Source organism: Pecten maximus, chromosome 11 (assembly GCF_902652985.1).
Source record: "Pecten maximus chromosome 11, xPecMax1.1, whole genome shotgun sequence".
Classification (NCBI taxonomy): domain Eukaryota; kingdom Metazoa; phylum Mollusca; class Bivalvia; order Pectinida; family Pectinidae; genus Pecten; species Pecten maximus.
The window spans coordinates 42,841,778-42,861,681 of NC_047025.1; the positions used below are offsets into that span (position 1 = coordinate 42,841,778).

Here is a 19,904-nt window from a genome sequence, read left to right on the forward strand (position 1 = left end):
GACTGACGGAAACATTTTATCACAGCTATGACTGATGTAAACATTTTATCACAGCTATGACTGATGTAAACATTTTATCACAGCTATGACTGATGTAAACATTTTGGGGTACTTAAAATATCATAACCCATACAAAAATATCATAACTGCTACAAACGTTTGTATTTTTAGCTTGATGTTTTGACATTACTAGCATGTTTACCAACCTGTTCAAGGTAAAAATACATTTTATTTTCAGGAGAAGTTGCTGATAGGTATCTTTGATCATTTACAGGTAAAAGGTTAAGTGTAACTCGTTACACGTGTATACAATGAAAACAATTTAACAGGACTCAGAACTTGCTTCCGGTTTTTCATGCGCAGTAGGAATTTGCGCATAGCGGAAGTACACGGACTCCACACTAAGGACAGAAATAACAGTGCGCCTAGTAGCCCTACCTGTACGCTCGCACTAAAAATACAATAAATGCCCCGCCCCTCTATTGTTGATCTCTCTCTGTTACATTAACTGTACCTGTCCATCTTGGTCCATCAGGTTGTACCCAAAGTCACCCACGTGTAGGACGGCTGTATAGTTTCCCCCTAGAACCTCGGTATTAAGGTAAGGCACACTGTCCGATTCTACACCAAGGTCACCATACACCAGGAATTCAGGTTCCCACGCCTACACAACAGACACACACCACTAGCTGTTCAATATCGTACGAGGAGAGATTTTATTACAATTCTTACAAGAAATTAATGCTTCATTGACTTCAAATAATCATTCCTTAATCGAGTCATCTGTTTCTAATTATAAACATCAACAACTTTCAGAAGAGGATGGCATTTTCACTGATGCAATCAAAAACAGTTCTCCACTTTAATGATTACTTTGATGTTTAAATTATAATACTGGATTCACAGCTGATTATACTGATAACACATTTGTCCAATTCGCCTTATTCTTTTGAGGTAGACTTCATTACTCTATGAACAGTTTGTTGGCTTTCTCACCTGCCCACTAGGGGGCGTCCTGAAGTAAAACGGTCCACTGCTAACTCCCTCACTCAGGGGCCGGTAAAAGTAAGTGGTTTCTGGTGTCAATCCCTGAAATGTAACAATTTATATGTAACTCTGTTTTAAATGTCACAAATAAATAAAACATCATATGCTATAATGAAACAGTTATTCTAAAATGCCAGCTGACATATATATTTACACAAATAATAATAAATAGTCAATATATCTGGCATACATGTTATAACACACATGTGTGTATATGTAGTAAAACCCACCTGTATGTAAAAATGTTATATAACATTGCTTGTATGTAAATCTGGTATAACAAACCTGTATGAAAACGTATATGAGACACTTGTATCTACATGTAGTATGACACACCTGTATGTATATGTAGTATGACACACCAATGTATGTACATGTAGTATGACACACCTGTATGTATATGTAGTATGACACACCAATGTATGTACATGTAGTATGACACACCTGTATGTACATGTAGTATGACACACCTGTATGTACATGTAGTATGACACACCTGTATGTACATGTAGTATGACACACCTGTATGTACATGTAGTATGACACACCTGTATGTACATGTAGTATGACACACCTGTATGTACATGTAGTATGACACACCTGTATGTACATGTAGTATGACACACCTGTATGTACATGTAGTTTGACACACCTGCATGTACATGTAGTTTGACACACCTGCATGTACATGTAGTATGACACACCTGCATGTACATGTAGTATGACACACCTGCATGTACATGTAGTATGACACCCCTGCATGTACATGTAGTATGACACCCCTGTATGTACATGTAGTATGACACACCTGTATGTACATGTAGTATGACACACCTGTATGTACATGTAGTATGACACACCTGCATGTACATGTAGTATGACACACCTACATGTACATGTAGTATGACACACCTGTATGCACATGTAGTATGACACACCTGTATGTACAGGTAGTATGACACACCTGTATGCACATGTAGTATGACACCCCTATATGTACATGTAGTATGACACACCTGCATGTACATGTAGTATGACACACCTGCATGTACATGTAGTTTGACACACCTGTATGTACATGTAGTATGACACATCTGTATGTACATGTAGTATGACACACCTGTATGTACATGTAGTATGACACACCTGCATGTACATGTAGTATGACACACCTGCATGTACATGTAGTATGACACACCTGTATGCACATGTAGTATGACACACCTGTATGTATATGTAGTATGACACACCTGTATGCACAGGTAGTATGACACACCTGTATGCACATGTAGTATGACACACCTGTATGTACATGTAGTATGACACACCTGTATGTACATGTAGTATGACACACCTGTATGTACATGTAGTATGACACACCTGTATGTACAGGTAGTATGACACACCTGTATGTACAGGTAGTATGACACACCTGTATGTACAGGTAGTATGACACACCTGTATGTACAGGTAGTATGACACACCTGTATGTACATGTAGTATGACACACCTGTATGTACATGTAGTATGACACACCTGTATGTACATGTAGTATTACACACCTGTATGTACATGTAGTATGACACCCCTGTATGTACATGTAGTATGACACACCTGTATGTACATGTAGTATGACACACCTGTATGTACATGTAGTATGATGCACCTGTATGTACACATAACATGACACACCTGTATGTACATGCAGTATGACACCAGTTTGTACATATAGCATATTACACTTGTATGTACATGCAGCATGTTACACTTGTATGTACATGTAGTATGTCACACCTGTATGTACATGCAGTATGACATCTGACATATGTACAGTTTGATACACCTGTACAGCATGACATCTGTACAGTTTGATACACCTGTACAGCATGACATCTGTACAGATTGACATAGCTATACAGCCTGATACATGTACATTGACACACCTGTACAGTCTGACACCTTTACAGTTTGATACACCTGTACATCCTGACACATGTACAGTTTGATACACCTGTACAGCCTGACATCTGTACAGTTTGATACACCTGTACAAAAGTGTAGTGAGTTTTGATGCAAACAAATTTGGGTTTGGGGTGGATTATTACTTTTGAATTGATAAACTTTTCAAAAGCTTGCACCAAAACCACCGGTGTACAGCATTAAACCATTACGAGTAACTTTGAGCTATTAAAAGGATTACCTGTAGTTTGACCCTGTGTAGACATTGTAGCCCCTGTTGATTGAGATCAGTGAAATGTGACATCTGACCAGTGAGAGTGGTGGTCAGACCCCAGGGGTCAGTACCGTAACTGACCGATGTGGTACACTCCTCTTGTGTCGCCCACATAACTACCACTTCTGATGTTGTGTCCCCATACGCAATGTGGACCTGTTCTGGGTGACAGGGCACTGCAACAGACACAGAAAAATATCACTATAACTACATTTTAAGTAAAATATAATAATGTATCTATATATACAGTGTAAAGTATAACTACATTGTAAGTCATAGAGACACAGGAAAATCATTGAGACACAGGAAAATATAACGTATAACTACATTGTAAGTCATAAAGACACAGGAAAATATTACGTATAACTACATTGTAAGTCATAGAGACACAGGAAAATATAATGTATAACTACATTGTAAGTCATAGAGACACAGGAAAATATAACGTATAACTACATTGTAAGTCATAGAGACACAGGAAAATATTACGTATAACTACATTGTAAGTCATAGAGACACAGGAAAATATAATGTATAACTACATTGTAAGTCATAGAGACACAGGAAAATATAACATATAACTACATTGTAAGTCAAATATAATAGATAATGTATCTATATTTATAGTGTAAAGTATAGCTACATTGTATATCACACACAGTGTATAACAATCATGACCTGAGTATAAAAACAAACGACATGAGTATAAAAACAAACGACAGGAGTATAAAAACAAACGACATGAGTATAAAGACAAACGACATGAGTATAAAAACAAACGACATGAGTATAAAGACAAACGACATGAGTATAAAGACAAACGATATGAGTATAAAGACAAACGACATGAGTATAAAGACAAACGACAGGAGTATAAAGACAAACGACATGAGTATAAAGACAAACGACATGAGTATAAAGACAAACGACAGGAGTATAAAGACAAACGACATGAGTATAAAGACAAACGACAGGAGTATAAAGACAAACGACAGGAGTATAAAGACAAACGACATGAGTATAAAAACAAACGACAGGGGTATAAAGACAAACGACATGAGTACAAAAACAAACAACAGGAGTATAAAATCAAATGACAGGAGTATAAAAACAAACAACATGAGTATAAAGACAAATGACATGAGTATAAAGACAAACGACATGAGTATAAAGACAAACGGCATGAGTACAAAAACAAACAACAGGAGTATAAAGACAAACGACATGAGTATAAAAACAAACGACAGGAGTATAAAGACAAACGACATGAGTATAAAGACAAATGACAGGAGTATAAAGAAAAACGACATGAGTATAAAGACAAACGACATGAGTATAAAGACAAACAACATGAGTATAAAAACAAACGACATGAGTAAAGAAACAAACGACATGAGTATAGAAACAAACGACATGAGTGCAGAAACAAACGACAGGGCTATAGCTTAATGATAACTACATTTGTAGCTGTATTCGAAGATTTGGGGTGTAAAAACAAATGACAGGGATATATAGCTATGATAACTATCAAAAAGTCAGAAATTATTTTCATGTGAATGGCTTTCAGCTTGTCAAAAAAACTGAAAGTTATTATTCTTTTTTAGATATGATGAATTTCATTGGGCTGCAGCTGAAATATCTTGAAAATAAACTGGCTTAAAATAAACTGGCTTAGAATATACCTTGGAATCCTTACTAATATTCTTAAGTAACTAACACTGAAATAAGCCATCATTATATCCTTACTTATATTCCTAGGTTAAACCAACACCAAAATAAGCAACCATATATATCCTTACTAATATTTCTAGGTAAATAATACCGAAATAAGCCATCAAATCCTTACTAATATTTCTAGGTAAATAATACCGAAATAAGCCATCAAATCATTAATAGTATCAGGTACCTTATACATTGTACTAAGTACTATAAGAACAAATAGATACTGTTTTACTTTAGTGTGCTGAAAGTGTACACTTTGATATAAACTAATTATGATAATTTGTAAAAACAAATACATTCTGTATACACAGCACTTTAATAGTATTATAATTCTATGTTTATATACATGTATATGTTCTGGATATGATCAGGGCAGCAGTTGAGCAATATCCTATGACAAATTACTATTGTACCTATATACATGTACCAGCTTGCTGTACATGATCAGACGACCACCTGTTACAGAACACACACACACTCCTCATCACTGCTGCGATATTGATTTCTGCCTTTAGGGTCACATGTCCCAAAGGAAACTGTCGACAGGCGACCAGGCGACATTTAGCTAAATGTTTCATTTCTGGAAATTTCCATCATAATTTGCCAATATAAATTATCTTATCAGAGCTCAGATCAATACTGTTCATAAAAGCAATATTAATCTGAATATAAAGTACATATCCCTGAGGTACACAACAACATGGCGGAAATGTTTCCTCACATCCACACAAATTAAACTGATGTACACATGTTATATATATATTTTCTAAAAAATTTCACTTTTCTTTAGCCATGAGCTTTTTTTGTTAAAAGAAAAAAAATGCTGATATTAGCCGAATTGAGCTCATACATGTATAGTCAATAGGAATATAATTTCAGTGAAAGATAAATAGAAAAACAGCTACTGCAATTAAGCGAGTCATACCAGTAGGCAGTAGTGGCCTATAGTCTATGGTAGGACTTGGCCAACTGTAACATTCTTCACTAATAATAGATATATTATGTATAACAAGTATGCTGTAATAACAGCGATTATCAATGACAAAAATGCATTGTCACAGACAAAATTCTGAGAGCCATACTTTATAGCCATACTTTTTGACGAAAGCTTTAAGGGACAACCAACTATGGTTTAAGCAGATTTTTCTTAATGTTATAAATGTAGCTTTAAATTATGAAGAAATAATGATTTTCAATGAGATAAAACACAATTAAAACCACCAGGGGTAACAATATGATAGTGCCTGCCTTAAAGGTGGTCATTGCCCACGTAATAAAATATCGGTAAAATTTCACACATGAATACATTTTGTCTCCATCTGATGTCCATTCAACTTTCATTGACTTATATATATATATATATTGGACAGTCTATATATATATATATTGGACAGTCTATATATATATATAGATATATTGGACAGTCTAGTGTCTGCCTTGAACCAGTAATACTTTCCTATGAATAGTCCCATCTAAAGGCAATGTTTGAGAGAGTTAATATTGAAAGTGAGGCTACTATGTAACAATTACTTTGGGTGTATTCCCTGTACCTTTGTTAAATTTATTGGATATGGACAATCTTTAATTTGTACCTTTGAATTGTTCTATTGATTTAATCAGGAACTTGTAATTTACTTGGGCTCTGCACCTTTAAAGGAATACTGAAGTCAGGAAATTGTAATTTACTTGGGCTCTGCACCTTTAAAGGAATACTGAAGTCAGGAAATTTCAAACCAAATGTCCTGAAAACTGACATAATAAGTGATACCTGTTTACCATTTGCTTCAATAAATTGCTGCAAAAAATTGCCTTTTTGGAAAAAACATGCAATTTCAAAAAAAAAAAAAAAATTCTTTCAAAGTTAAGATCCTGCAGAAACAGTGCAATTCCCTATGGATGTTTAGTTGTTGCATGGAGAGTCCTAAATTTTAATTGAAATTTTCATCATACAAGAAGTACCGTATATATCTTTATATCATCAAAATTTGAACATTTCTAACAACAAGTATGCTGCTTTGGGCCAGCTGGTTTACAGTCAATTGAGTCCATCAGTCTAAGTCATTAATTATAAGGTCCGGCCAGTCTAACAAAAACAAGTTGATGTTCATTTACATTTTGGGATTAAATCTAATGGATATTCCACACGCTGGAAAACTTCTGGCTTGTCCTGTACCTTTTTCCTGAGGTCAGTTTGGAGAAATTGGTTGTAATACCACCGGTCAATATAAAACTGAACGGTCACCGGATCAAAGTATTCGGTATATACCACAAGTGTGCTGGCTTTTTGTTTGTAACAGTTAGGCTGATTTCTTGACGATTTTAAAATGTACTTCACACTGTCTGGCTAATAATAACAAACCTATTGTGACACAATCACTGAGCTGTGGGGAAGTTTGTATACATGTATATTGGTCTGGCTAGGTCTGTATAGAATTTCTACAAACTACACTGTAAGTGTGTTTACATGGAAGGAATAGGATTCCTTTAATAACTTTGTACAATTTTGATAAAAACCATCATATAAATCCCAACTTGCGGGGTACATATCTTTAAGTGCACACGTCCTTCTATACAGCGGTATAAGTGCCCTGATAGGCCCAGGTGCTCTAGATCTGTCATTACGTAGAGTATGGTATCATTGAGACTTACAGTCATGTAAACATTTAATTGTGATAATTCTACAAAGTTATAAATTTAATGATGGATATTAGTATTGGTTATCCTTTAATCAATTTATTCTGTAATGCAGTTTGTGTTTTAATGCAGTGATTTTCAGGACTTATTTCCCGTGGAACTCATTTACTGTGGAACTCATTTCCCGTGGGACTCATTTCCCGTGGGACTCATTTCCCGTGTGACTCATTTCCTGTGTGACTCATATCCTGTGCGACTCATTTCCCGTGCGACTCATTTCCCGTGCGACTCATTTCCCGTGCGACTCATTTCCTGTGTGACTCATTTCCTGTGTGACTCATTTCCTGTGGGACTCATTTCCTGTGGAGTCATTTCCTGTGGGACTTATTTCCTGTGAGACACTTTGGAAATAGTACTCTGGATTCACTTTAACACTAAATTTCCCGTGCTTTATCAAACTGTATCAATAGGGGAGCTGCCTTTAATAGCGATCACCTATATATATATGTAACGCAGTTGCGTTTCGCTCGTTTATTTTTGGACTCGTTCCGGAAAATTGTAACATCCGGTTACGCAAGATACCCGTGCTGCTCTGGGGTCAATCACTTTTCGTCCGGGTGTCAGCAGGGTAAGTGGTGTTGACTTTTAATCTGTGAAATTAATTAGATAACCGTCGCCCATCCTTTCCTAAATTTCATATTAATTTGTCTGCTGGATATTATTTGCCACTATCGTACATGTATTTTTTATTTTCACGTGTAGTATTTTGATGTATTTTCGATGTATAGAACTTTGTTTAATTTGAGTCTCGTGTGCCTGTGTCATGTCGGAAGTCAGGTTGTTGCTTGAAGGGATTATTCCATTTTGAGAGCACTCGCGGAGTGGCTAGTGAATATTTCCGCCTCTCGGGCTGTTTCTATACCGGTTAAGCGAGGGATGGTTGTTGGTAACCTCGTAAGTAGATACGGGAGAAAAGACGGGTGGTTAGCAAATGTTGTATTCTGACCGGACATGCCACGTGCTTGAGACTCGGGGTAAACTACATTTATTTCATTTATATGGTTAGTTGTGATTAAAAGATGGTTGGTAAATGTTTTAGGCTAGACGTATATAATTGTGAATTCCTCACTGTGCCTCGCGGGTATTATTTTGGTACTTTGTTATATTTACACATGTTAATAAATTGTTGAACTTTATATGACGAGTCTATTTTCTTTCTCACCAGTTTACTAAATACTGTCTATTACTTGAAAATTCATTTGTGTTTGGAATCTGCAAGCGAAAGCGGCAGTCGAACCCTGGGCAAAAACTTGGTAGCAGTCCGACACACGTGGCACCCCTGCGGTACACGTGCTGCGCGTTACATATATATACACTACATACTGATACAGAGACCTGTTTCTGTCAATAACATCATAAACCTGCCATTTCAATGTCTAGATCAGTTTTTCTGAGGAAGCATTCACTTTTACAGCCCATATTGTTTAGTATCCATTTATATCTGTCACTAGGATCCTGAGGCGTCTTAACATTACAAGAATGTTTGAGCCAAACTAAGAAAGTAATATTCAGCTCTGCAGAGATAACAAATTTGAAAAGAAGTAAACATTATTTTCAATTTTAACTTCGTTTAAATAAGAATAAATTGAGTTAAATTGACTAAGCCTGGATGTTTAAATGTCAGCGAATTTGAAGTTGGATTAAGGCATTATGGTACATATTAACAGGTGACACAACTGTTATATAGTTAACAGACGACAAATTGTCTACTGACAACATCATAACCTCAGGCATTATGAGATAAAGAACAGATTATGATAAGAAAATCAAATATGATGACCTTTGATCATGTGACAGATACTGACATTGTGACCGGATGATGACCATGGTATCACAAGATAGTAGAAACCCCAAGATCTGGGTATGACCAGCTATAGTAGACACCCCAAGATCTGGGTATGGCCAGCTATAGTAGACACCCCGAGATCTGGGTATGGCCAGCTATAGTAGAAACCCAGAGATCTGGGTATGGCCAGCTATAGTAGAAACCCCAAGATCTGGGTATGACCAGCTATAGTAGAAACCACAAGATCTGGGTATGGCTAGCTATAGTAGAAACCACAAGATCTGGGTATGGCTAGCTATAGTAGAAACCACAAGATCTGGGTATGACCAGCTACAGTAGATTACCCCGAGATCTTGGTATGACCAGCTATAGTAGACACCCAAGATCTGGGTATGGCCAGCTATAGTAGATTACCCCAAGATCTGGGTATGGCCAGCTATAGTAGATTACCCTAAAATCTGGGTATGACCAGCTATAGTAGAAACCCAAGATCTGGGTATGGCCAGCTATAGTAGAAACCCCAAGATCTGGGTATGACCAGCTATAGTAGAAACCCCAAGATCTGGGTATGACCAGCTATAGTAGAAACCCCAAGATCTGGGTATGGCCACCTATAGTAGATTACCCCAAGATCTGGGTATGACCAGCTATAGTAGAAACCCCAAGATCTGGGTATGGCCACCTATAGTAGATTACCCCAAGATCTGGGTATGGCCAGCTATAGTAGAAACCCAAGATCTGGGTATGGCCAGCTATAGCAGAAACCCCAAGATCTGGGTATGACCAGCTATAGTAGAAACCCCAAGATCTGGGTATGATCAGCTATAGTAGAAACCCCAATATCTGGGTATGGCCACCTATAGTAGATTACCCCAAGATCTGGGTATGACCAGCTATAGTAGAAACCCCAAGATCTGGGTATGACCAGCTATAGTAGATTACCCCAAGATCTGGGTATGACCAGCTATAGTAGAAACCCCAAGATCTGGGTATGACCAGCTATAGTAGAAATCCCAAGATCTGGGTATGACCAGCTATAGTAGAAACCTCAAGATCTGGGTATGACCAGCTATAGTAGACACCCAAGATCTGGGTATGACCAGCTATAGTAGATTACCCCAAGATCTGGGTATGACCAGCTATAGTAGACACCCCAAGATCTGGGTATGACCAGCTATAGTAGTAACACCGAGATCTGGGTATGACCAGCTACAGTAGATTACCCCGAGATCTGGGTATGACCAGCTATAGTAGACACCCCAAGATCTGGGTATGACCAGCTATAGTAGAAACCCCAAGATCTGGGTATGACCAGCTATAGTAGAAACCCCAAGATCTGGGTATGGCCACCTATAGTAGATTACCCCAAGATCTGGGTATGACCAGCTATAGTAGAAACCCCAAGATCTGGGTATGGCCACCTATAGTAGATTACCCCAAGATCTGGGTATGGCCAGCTATAGTAGAAACCCAAGATCTGGGTATGGCCAGCTATAGCAGAAACCCCAAGATCTGGGTATGACCAGCTATAGTAGAAACCCCAAGATCTGGGTATGATCAGCTATAGTAAAAACCCCAATATCTGGGTATGGCCACCTATAGTAGATTACCCCAAGATCTGGGTATGACCAGCTATAGTAGAAACCCCAAGATCTGGGTATGACCAGCTATAGTAGATTACCCCAAGATCTGGGTATGACCAGCTATAGTAGAAACCCCAAGATCTGGGTATGACCAGCTATAGTAGAAATCCCAAGATCTGGGTATGACCAGCTATAGTAGAAACCTCAAGATCTGGGTATGACCAGCTATAGTAGACACCCAAGATCTGGGTATGACCAGCTTTAGTAGATTATTCCAAGATCTGGGTATGACCAGCTATAGTAGACACCCCAAGATCTGGGTATGACCAGCTATAGTAGTAACACCGAGATCTGGGTATGGCCACCTATAGTAGATTACCCCAAGATCTGGGTATGACCAGCTATAGCAGAAACCCCAAGATCTGGGTATGGCCACCTATAGTAGATTACCCCAAGATCTGGGTATGGCCAGCTATAGTAGAAACCCAAGATCTGGGTATGGCCAGCTATAGTAGAAACCCCAAGATCTGGGTATGACCAGCTATAGTAGAAACCCCAAGATCTGGGTATGATCAGCTATAGTAGAAACCCCAATATCTGGGTATGGCCACCTATAGTAGATTACCCCAAGATCTGGGTATGACCAGCTATAGTAGAAACCCCAAGATCTGGGTATGACCAGCTATAGTAGATTACCCCAAGATCTGGGTATGACCAGCTATAGTAGAAATCCCAAGATCTGGGTATGACCAGCTATAGTAGAAACCTCAAGATCTGGGTATGACCAGCTACATGTATAGTAGACACCCAAGATCTGGGCTATGACCAGCTATAGTAGATTACCCCAAGATCTGGGTATGACCAGCTATAGTAGAAACCCCAAGATCTGGGTATGACCAGCTATAGTAGACACCCCAAGATCTGGGTATGACCAGCTATAGTAGTAACACCGAGATCTGGGTATGGCCAGCTATAGTAGATTACCCCAAGATCTGGGTATGACCAGCTATAGTATAAACCACAAGATCTGGGTATGGCCAGCTATAGTAGACACACCAAGATCTGGGTATGACCAGCTATAGTAGATTACCCCAAGATCTGGGTATGGCAAGCTATAGTAGAAACCTCAAGATCTGGGTATGACCAGCTATAGTAGAAACCACAAGATCTGGGTATGACCAGCTATAGTAGATTACCCCAAGATCTGGGTATGACCAGCTATAGTAGAAACCACAAGATCTGGGTATGACCAGCTATAGTAGATTACCCCAAGATCTGGGTATGACCAGCTATAGTAGATTACCCCGAGATCTTGGTATGACCAGCTATAGTAGACACCCCAAGATCTGGGTATGGTCAGCTATAGTAGACACACTGATTCTTCATTTTAATCAGCAAACAAAAGTGTGCCACAAGTGATTTTTTTTGTACGTTGCTCAACTAAGTTCAAATATGTTTGATACTTTTAGTATGTTCACTTCAAAAGTGGAAGAACCCCTCTAGATGAAGGTTGATGGCATTCTCCACATGGCTGAACATGACATTTATCATAAACCAGTGTAGTATTACCTCTATAGCCTATATATAGCTAATGTGGTCACAGGAACAGCTATGTCTCAATATATACGAGTCTTTTTTGTCACTAAAATAGTGTTTCACCTAAGGCTAAACACAGACTGTAATTATTACATCTTTTTTTCCAGAATACATATAGGTCTCTAGATTACTAAGATGATTACAAAAGAACAGCTTGTTAGGATATAAACTGTAACTTTTTATACAATTCCTTCCTTAGATACAGTTTAAGGTCTCTAACATTGACCTTAACCATGTTGAATTTTCAGTGTTTTTCCTATACATATATGTATACATGGGGCAAAATAAAGGCTCCATTCTTGATTGTTCAGGATATTTATTTTCCCCAATAAAGTCATCAAAATTCACAAACTACATTGTATTTATATCTTGTATGTTTTTATGTGATGATTGACATCAAATCCAGTAATCTCTCAATCCCATTTTCTAACAAATTTTATATTTTATTTGCACATGAAATTCCCAATTTCCAGGAAAACACAGACTTTGTAGATAATGACTTAAACTCATTACATTCTCCGTTAGGAAATGATGTGAGAATTAATTTTAGAAATTAATATCTTTCATGAACTTGTTGTTTCATTTATTATTAACAACACAAAACAGGAACAAAAACACGACAATAAATAGAGAGAAAGCTTGATATCCGTACACCAGCTGTGTTTATGTCATTAGTTACCCACAGCTGTTACCACTATATCCAATATAGGTGTGAATCATCATCAACAATATCTATAGCTCTAGCCAGTCTGATGGTGTATAAACTGGACATTGATCAAAGACTACCCTGTACCATCTGATGGTGTATAAACTGGACACTGATCAAAGACTACCCTCAGTCTTTTGGAGTACAGTCTTATAGTGTTTCATCCTGATTATTTGAAATTTTAAAATCTTATTAGCTCTTTAAAGTAACTGATACTTATAGGTAATCTCTGTCCGTCACGAAAAGTATGAAATTTCGAGATATTTGAAGTTTTGAAGATGTAATAATAACCCCCTCAGAGTAAGTTGACAGGTATTGATTGGTATGAATATCAATTACAATCAAGTCACATGAATTCATATCTCCATTCTCCACTAAATTATTTCATGAAATGAGTAAATATGCTCAGTCATAGATACTTTGTATATAAAGATACTGCTAGTTAGCTCCGGGCATTAACAGCCAGTACTACTACAACCAGGCTCCTGGTGGAACCCCTGGGTGTTATCAAAGGTTTGATCACCTTGTGGGGAAGAGTGACCCCCTCATGGCTCTATATGGTCCTAATGGTGTCACACATCATCCATTCAATTAATATTTCTTTATCAATTTTTCATGAGACAAAACACCTACTTTTTAGATTGTTTTCTGCAGTCTGTGACCAGATGCTGATAACCAGATGCAAGAGGTCAAATGTCATGAGTCAGAGGTCAAGCATACATGTACATCATTAATAAATTTTAATCTGACTGTAGCCAAGATATTATTTGATAATGTACACACTACTGCCTGGGGCTATGACGTCTCAAACATGAAGTAATACAAATGTAGCCATTCTAGGACACCATGTGGACAGTTAGACAACAGTATTGGGACACCAGGTGGACAGTCCTAAATTCTTTATTCATGATTGATAATAGGAGATATGTAAGAATAAGGGTAAATCGATGGTAAAACAGAGTTATCGGTACAGAGTAAAACAAAACTAAAATGGTGGATTGACAATATTATCCAAACTGTCATATCACAAGGTCCAACCTCTATCACTTGATGCCTCAGGCAAGGGGTTTGGAAATATGTTACAAATACATGTACCTATCATTCAGGAATCAGAATTACAGAAAATAGTAACTGGTCAAGAAATGAAACACTTGAGTCTGTATTTGTCACATAACACACGTACATACTAGTACTACCTAAAACTTAGAAGAGGCTGACTTCGATACTACATCCAATGAAATCAGTGTTTTTGAATCTTCACTACCATTGAATAAATATTGACTATTACATCATCACAAAGGAAAATGGACAAAATTCTAAATTTTTATCAGCAATAAACTGTTATGATGACAACGAACTAAAAATGATCATAGTGTATTGTTGGATGTATCATAGTACAAAAATGGTCATTTTAATAATTAGTGATATTTCAGGTATAAGTAAATTGTAGGAATATTTCAACATGAGACTATGGAATTTATATTGTTTATATTTTATTACTAGACATTTGAATTAGCTTGGCAGTCAGTTTTATTAGAATCATATTGTATTTTAGAAGCTTTGATGTTTTTAGGAGTCAGCCAGGTAAACTGGATTAGCCTTAATTGAGTTGACACATATCTACCTGTGAACCCTCCAGCTGACAGGTGCATGGTCACTCAACAGGCTCAATTAAAGTAATTGTAGGATAAACACTTTGAGACAGAATAGGACTTTGTATGTTTTACTACTGACCATAGCTGTTAGGTAACTGGTGTCAACATATCTTAATTACTAGAGGCACCATCTAATAATTAAACTCCACCTCTTACTATTTTATTAACCAATGAAATTGAATGTTATAGTTTTGACTGTTTTGTAAAAAGTATACATAAATAGTTTTTAGAGAGAGAGACGAGTGCAGAAGGGGAGAGCTAGATCAGGACCCAAGTGAGTGTGAGGGTGCTGGCCTTTTACAAGGACCCGTAGTCTAGCTCTGACCAACTTTGAAGTAGGGGCCAGCACCAGAGTGGACAATTTATAAAGAACTTCTGTATTGGTTGAACCCTAGTGAAATATTGATTCCAGTGAATAAAATTAATATCTAAGAAGAAGAGACTGTCTCCATATTGTTTCAAAGGAAATTACAGTTCACCACGGGGTTTATACGAAAGGGGTTTCATCAGGGTGTGGCTTATTCTACCAATGCTAATTCCCCAAACCAATAACTGTGTAGCCACATCCTGACGGACACACCCCACACAAGAAACACACACCCCACAATCTTCGTGGTGACAGATGTTACACTTTTAGACCAACCATCCATGCCAAATTAAACAACAACACACCATAGTTTAGGCCTGGAAAAAGACCTGAAGATTATTATGGGCGGCCATTTAAACGATACAGAAACTACAGTTGAGTGTAGACTAAAGGTTACACCCAAGTGCACTCCGCGTGCACTCCGTTTGGACTTGGAGTGCACTCCGTTTGGACTCCAGGTAAACTTGGAGTGCACTCCAAGTGGACTCCGAGTCTACCTGGAGTCCTATAAGACACCATGTCTGCCCCGGGTCTATAATAAGACTATATCATATATAAATATTAATACTTTGATGCTTTCAATATAATTTATTATAAATAAATAGATTTTTACAAATTACTTTTGTTCTGTTCACATTACTATTTACATTTGTTTATAGTCTACTAGGAATATCTATTTTATTGTTAATACATGGTAATAATGCCTACATGTTAAATCTATATTTATTAAGATCCATAAAATACAGTTATACAATTTATGCTATAATCAGGTTTTTATGACAGTTAATTGCTTATTATTTCATATTTTTTAAAATGTAATTAAACTGTATTTCATTTTATTAAGGAAGTCAAAAATTATTTCAATTAGAATATTTATTTCTGTACACATATCATGACTTTAAAGGAAGTTTAGATAATGTATCTATATTATGTTATTCATGATTATTCAAAATATTGAAAGTTTACAGTATTTAATGACTTATGTGTTTTTTTTAATAAGACATTCTCTGCATGAAAGGAAAATATAACTACAGATATGTACTCAGTTCAGGCAAGTAATTATAAAATAAACATAATCAATATAGTTTACATAGGTTTACATTTTTAAATGTATTGTTAAAAAGTATACATTTACAACTGTAAATATTCACGAGCATTACCTGGTTAAAATAATGTTCTGACATAATGTACACACAAGTATTTAGTTCTGTACTACCCATAATAAATGACAGTATCTGTTATAATTGCTATTATTATTGGCCATGCATGACTGACTCTGGCCTGACACACCCGAGAACTGTGCCAGGTGAGTTTTAGTAGCCAGCTACAGGTACTGTCCTGGGTTCACAGAAATACCTATGTCCATCTTTGTTGTTGTATGGCTTCAAATGATGAAGCTGTGCAAAGCTGGGTGTGTAGCCTCAGGCCATCAAAACAGTAAGATTATCTCCTGACCTGAAGGAAAGGATTGTAGCTCTCCATCTGAGAGGCCTTAATCAGACCAAAATTATAAACGAAATACCGATATAATTAAGGTGGAAATGTCAAAATAAGCTGTAAAACCATTAACAAACTGGTAAACAGGTTTTAGAAGACCAACTTTATTGAAATGAAGTTATTCTATACCGAAATTAGAAAGTAAAAATAAGCTGTTTCTTATAACATTGTAACCTGTCTAAACTGTAAGTCATTGAGACTAAACGTATTGGCCGATTTATGCAGGTGTCCGGTATGAAGAGGTGAAATGTTGAATGATACAAGTTCAGAAAAAAATAATGTAAATCAAATTAAGAAATGACGCAGTTCTTATCTTGTTATATTTAAAAATATAAAGACATTGCTTTAAAAAAATATTTGTAAAGAAAGAGATTAAAGTAAAAAAAAAAATCAGTATAATTCCCAATGGTATAATAAATGTAAATTCACTATTTCCCAAAACCAACCTATAGCCGTATACCCGTAATTAGTACACATTGTTCTCGTCCAGGAAATGGGATCATATTAGGAAACAGGAAACTGCCTGAGGTACAATTTGCCCCGTGGCAGTTAGACACTGGCAACCTATGTACCATTTACCTGGAAAACTTACCTGTTGGAACTACATCGTTTTCTCTTCGTATGCAGTCAATATCTATCATCGATGTGTCACTCATACATGTCACAGATACAGGTCATGAATGTACAATGGTTGTTCAAGACAATTATAAAATCATAAAGTTAAATGTTTAAACTTTAAAAAAAATTCATAAGGTAAGCTGCAGTTAGTGTATGGAATGTTTGATAAGTATTTACTTATAACTCAAACATGGAAATCATATTAATCTATGGTGATTTACATTATAATTGACTTCTAATACTCTATACATACTTACATTATAATATTAAAGACACAAAGTAATAGTACCAGTTTGAAATAAAATATCTTTTGTTATGTTTTTTTTTTATATATATGATAATGACTTATAACTGTTGTTGTAATAGTATTTTAATAGTAATGAACAATCATATCATTTCAAAAGTGTCAGATATAGACAGTCACAAGTCTGTACCTATATTCTATATGAACTTGGTATATAGGTTAGCCCGAGTTTCCTCTGGCCCTGACACCATATACACCAGATATGGTGTCAGGGCCAAAGGAAACTCAGGCTAGGTAAAGGTAAGGTGTGATGACCAGTTTCCATCTAACAATTAAGGGGGTCTTTATCTAGTTAGATGACTGTGTACACCTGTCCAGATCGTCACACCTTATAAGGTCAACTTGGAGGAAGGGGTCATTATTGGGGTCAGGGTACAAGTCTGTCTTTTCTCCACACCCCTGTAATCACGCTTGATATACAGGTAAATATTGATTCTGGAAGTGGGGAGTGGGGATGGGGGGGGGGGGGGGGGGGGGGGGGGGGGGGGATTGTATCTTACATAACAGTTAAAAGAACTCCATGTATGACCTTGATTTAATAAGGCAAGTGTAACAAAACAAAAAAACAGTTGGTTTACCAAATGGAAATGTAAGTCTGATGTTAAACTCTAAACAAAACTAGACATTGGATCCAGAATATGCTATCAAGGTGATAAAAAACAAGCTTTCTTTTGTATTGTATGTTAAGTAATATATATACTGTTGGAAGTAAAGTATTTGAAATATTAAAAACAGTAGTACTTTGAGTACAAGATAGTTCCAGTACACATTCAGACTCTACATTTTGAGAGACCACAAACAACTTGCCAAATACATTTCTGTTTATTCCCAATATCTATTCATTTATGGCGTGGCTTGTTAAAATTCTTCAAATCAAAGGAATGCTGTCATATATTTTTCAACAAAGTGCCATATCTATTCAGTCACTTATACAGGGTTTTCTAATAAAAAAAAATCAATTATATTAGATGCATTGTTTGTTAACCAAGTAAAAATGAACCAACACAATTATATGGTATATACAAAGATAAAACAGTAACACATATCTTATTGTTACATGTTTTAGGAGTCTTAATTGTATATGAGTATGCATCTATATATAAACATTATGTGTATATGTACTTGGTTACAGGTACATGTGATACATGTGGACCAAGGTAGAATTGGGGCCTGATAGGACTCCAGGTAAACTTGGAGTGCACTCGGAGTGCACTCCAAGTTTACCTGGAGTCCAAACGGAGTGCACTCGGAGTGCACTTTGTGTAACCTTTAGTCTGCACTCAACTGTACTTAAGTACAAAAACAATTGCATGTAAGTGTTACTGTTAAAGGTAGTTATTAATTACTTACCCTCATTTTCGTGCATGGGTCTATTGTCAGTGTGGTTCGCGAAAACACATGTGTAAATCATGGCACACAAAAACACCAACGCGGACACTTCCATACTTGTCCGCATTGTGATAACAAGTAAGTAGCAACACAACAGACGACAAAGGTAAGAGTTTGTTGGGAAGTCAGCCACCTGTTGGGTACAGGCAGTGCTTTGATCAAACCGCTTAAATAAACAGCTGACGAAATAACACGTGTGTATCTCTGTTCCTCCCCGTCTACGTATACCCTAACCCATGTCGCGTGGCCGCTGATGTCGTATCTTGCCAGCTGTCACACACTCACCGCACGAATTACATTCACTCAAATGTCAAAGCTAATGGTTTTTATTCCGGTCCGACATGCGCAGTAGTTAGTTTCACATTGAATAATTAGCTTCGTACATCCTCGGCTGATTTCGTACCAACTGATAGGATGACTTCGGAACTTATGAAATTAGGTAAGATAGCCTTGTTTGAAAATCGAACAGTTTTGAAGACATTCAAAATTTTAAAAGAAAATATAAAAAGGTAACTAGTATGAAAAACTAACACTTGTTTTATTTTGTATGAAAATGTCAATGGTATTATTGATAATAAGGGTTGTTTTCTTTATTTTTAAAAGCTTCCGATCGTAAAGGTTGATCAGAGACCTACATGTATATACTAAATTAATATAGGTCTCTGGGTTGATTAACGATGGATGAAATCTAATGGATCATCATAGTC

General features: G+C 36.7%; 1 protein-coding gene across 2 annotated transcripts in view; it reads right to left on the reverse strand.

Moving 5' to 3' along the window:
• Positions 1-19,538, reverse strand: part of LOC117337271 (acid phosphatase type 7-like) — a 31,085-nt gene extending 11,547 nt beyond the window's left edge. For both annotated transcript variants that reach the window (XM_033898166.1, XM_033898165.1), the window contains exons 1-4: positions 19,159-19,538; positions 3,248-3,456; positions 997-1,089; positions 515-664 (exon numbers count right to left, since the gene is read on the reverse strand). In XM_033898166.1, the coding sequence (XP_033754057.1) occupies positions 515-664; positions 997-1,089; positions 3,248-3,456; positions 19,159-19,264 (558 nt within the window). In that variant the 5' untranslated portion in view covers positions 19,265-19,538. The remainder of the gene's footprint in view (positions 1-514; positions 665-996; positions 1,090-3,247; positions 3,457-19,158) is intronic.
• Positions 19,539-19,904: the final 366 nt, after the last annotated feature.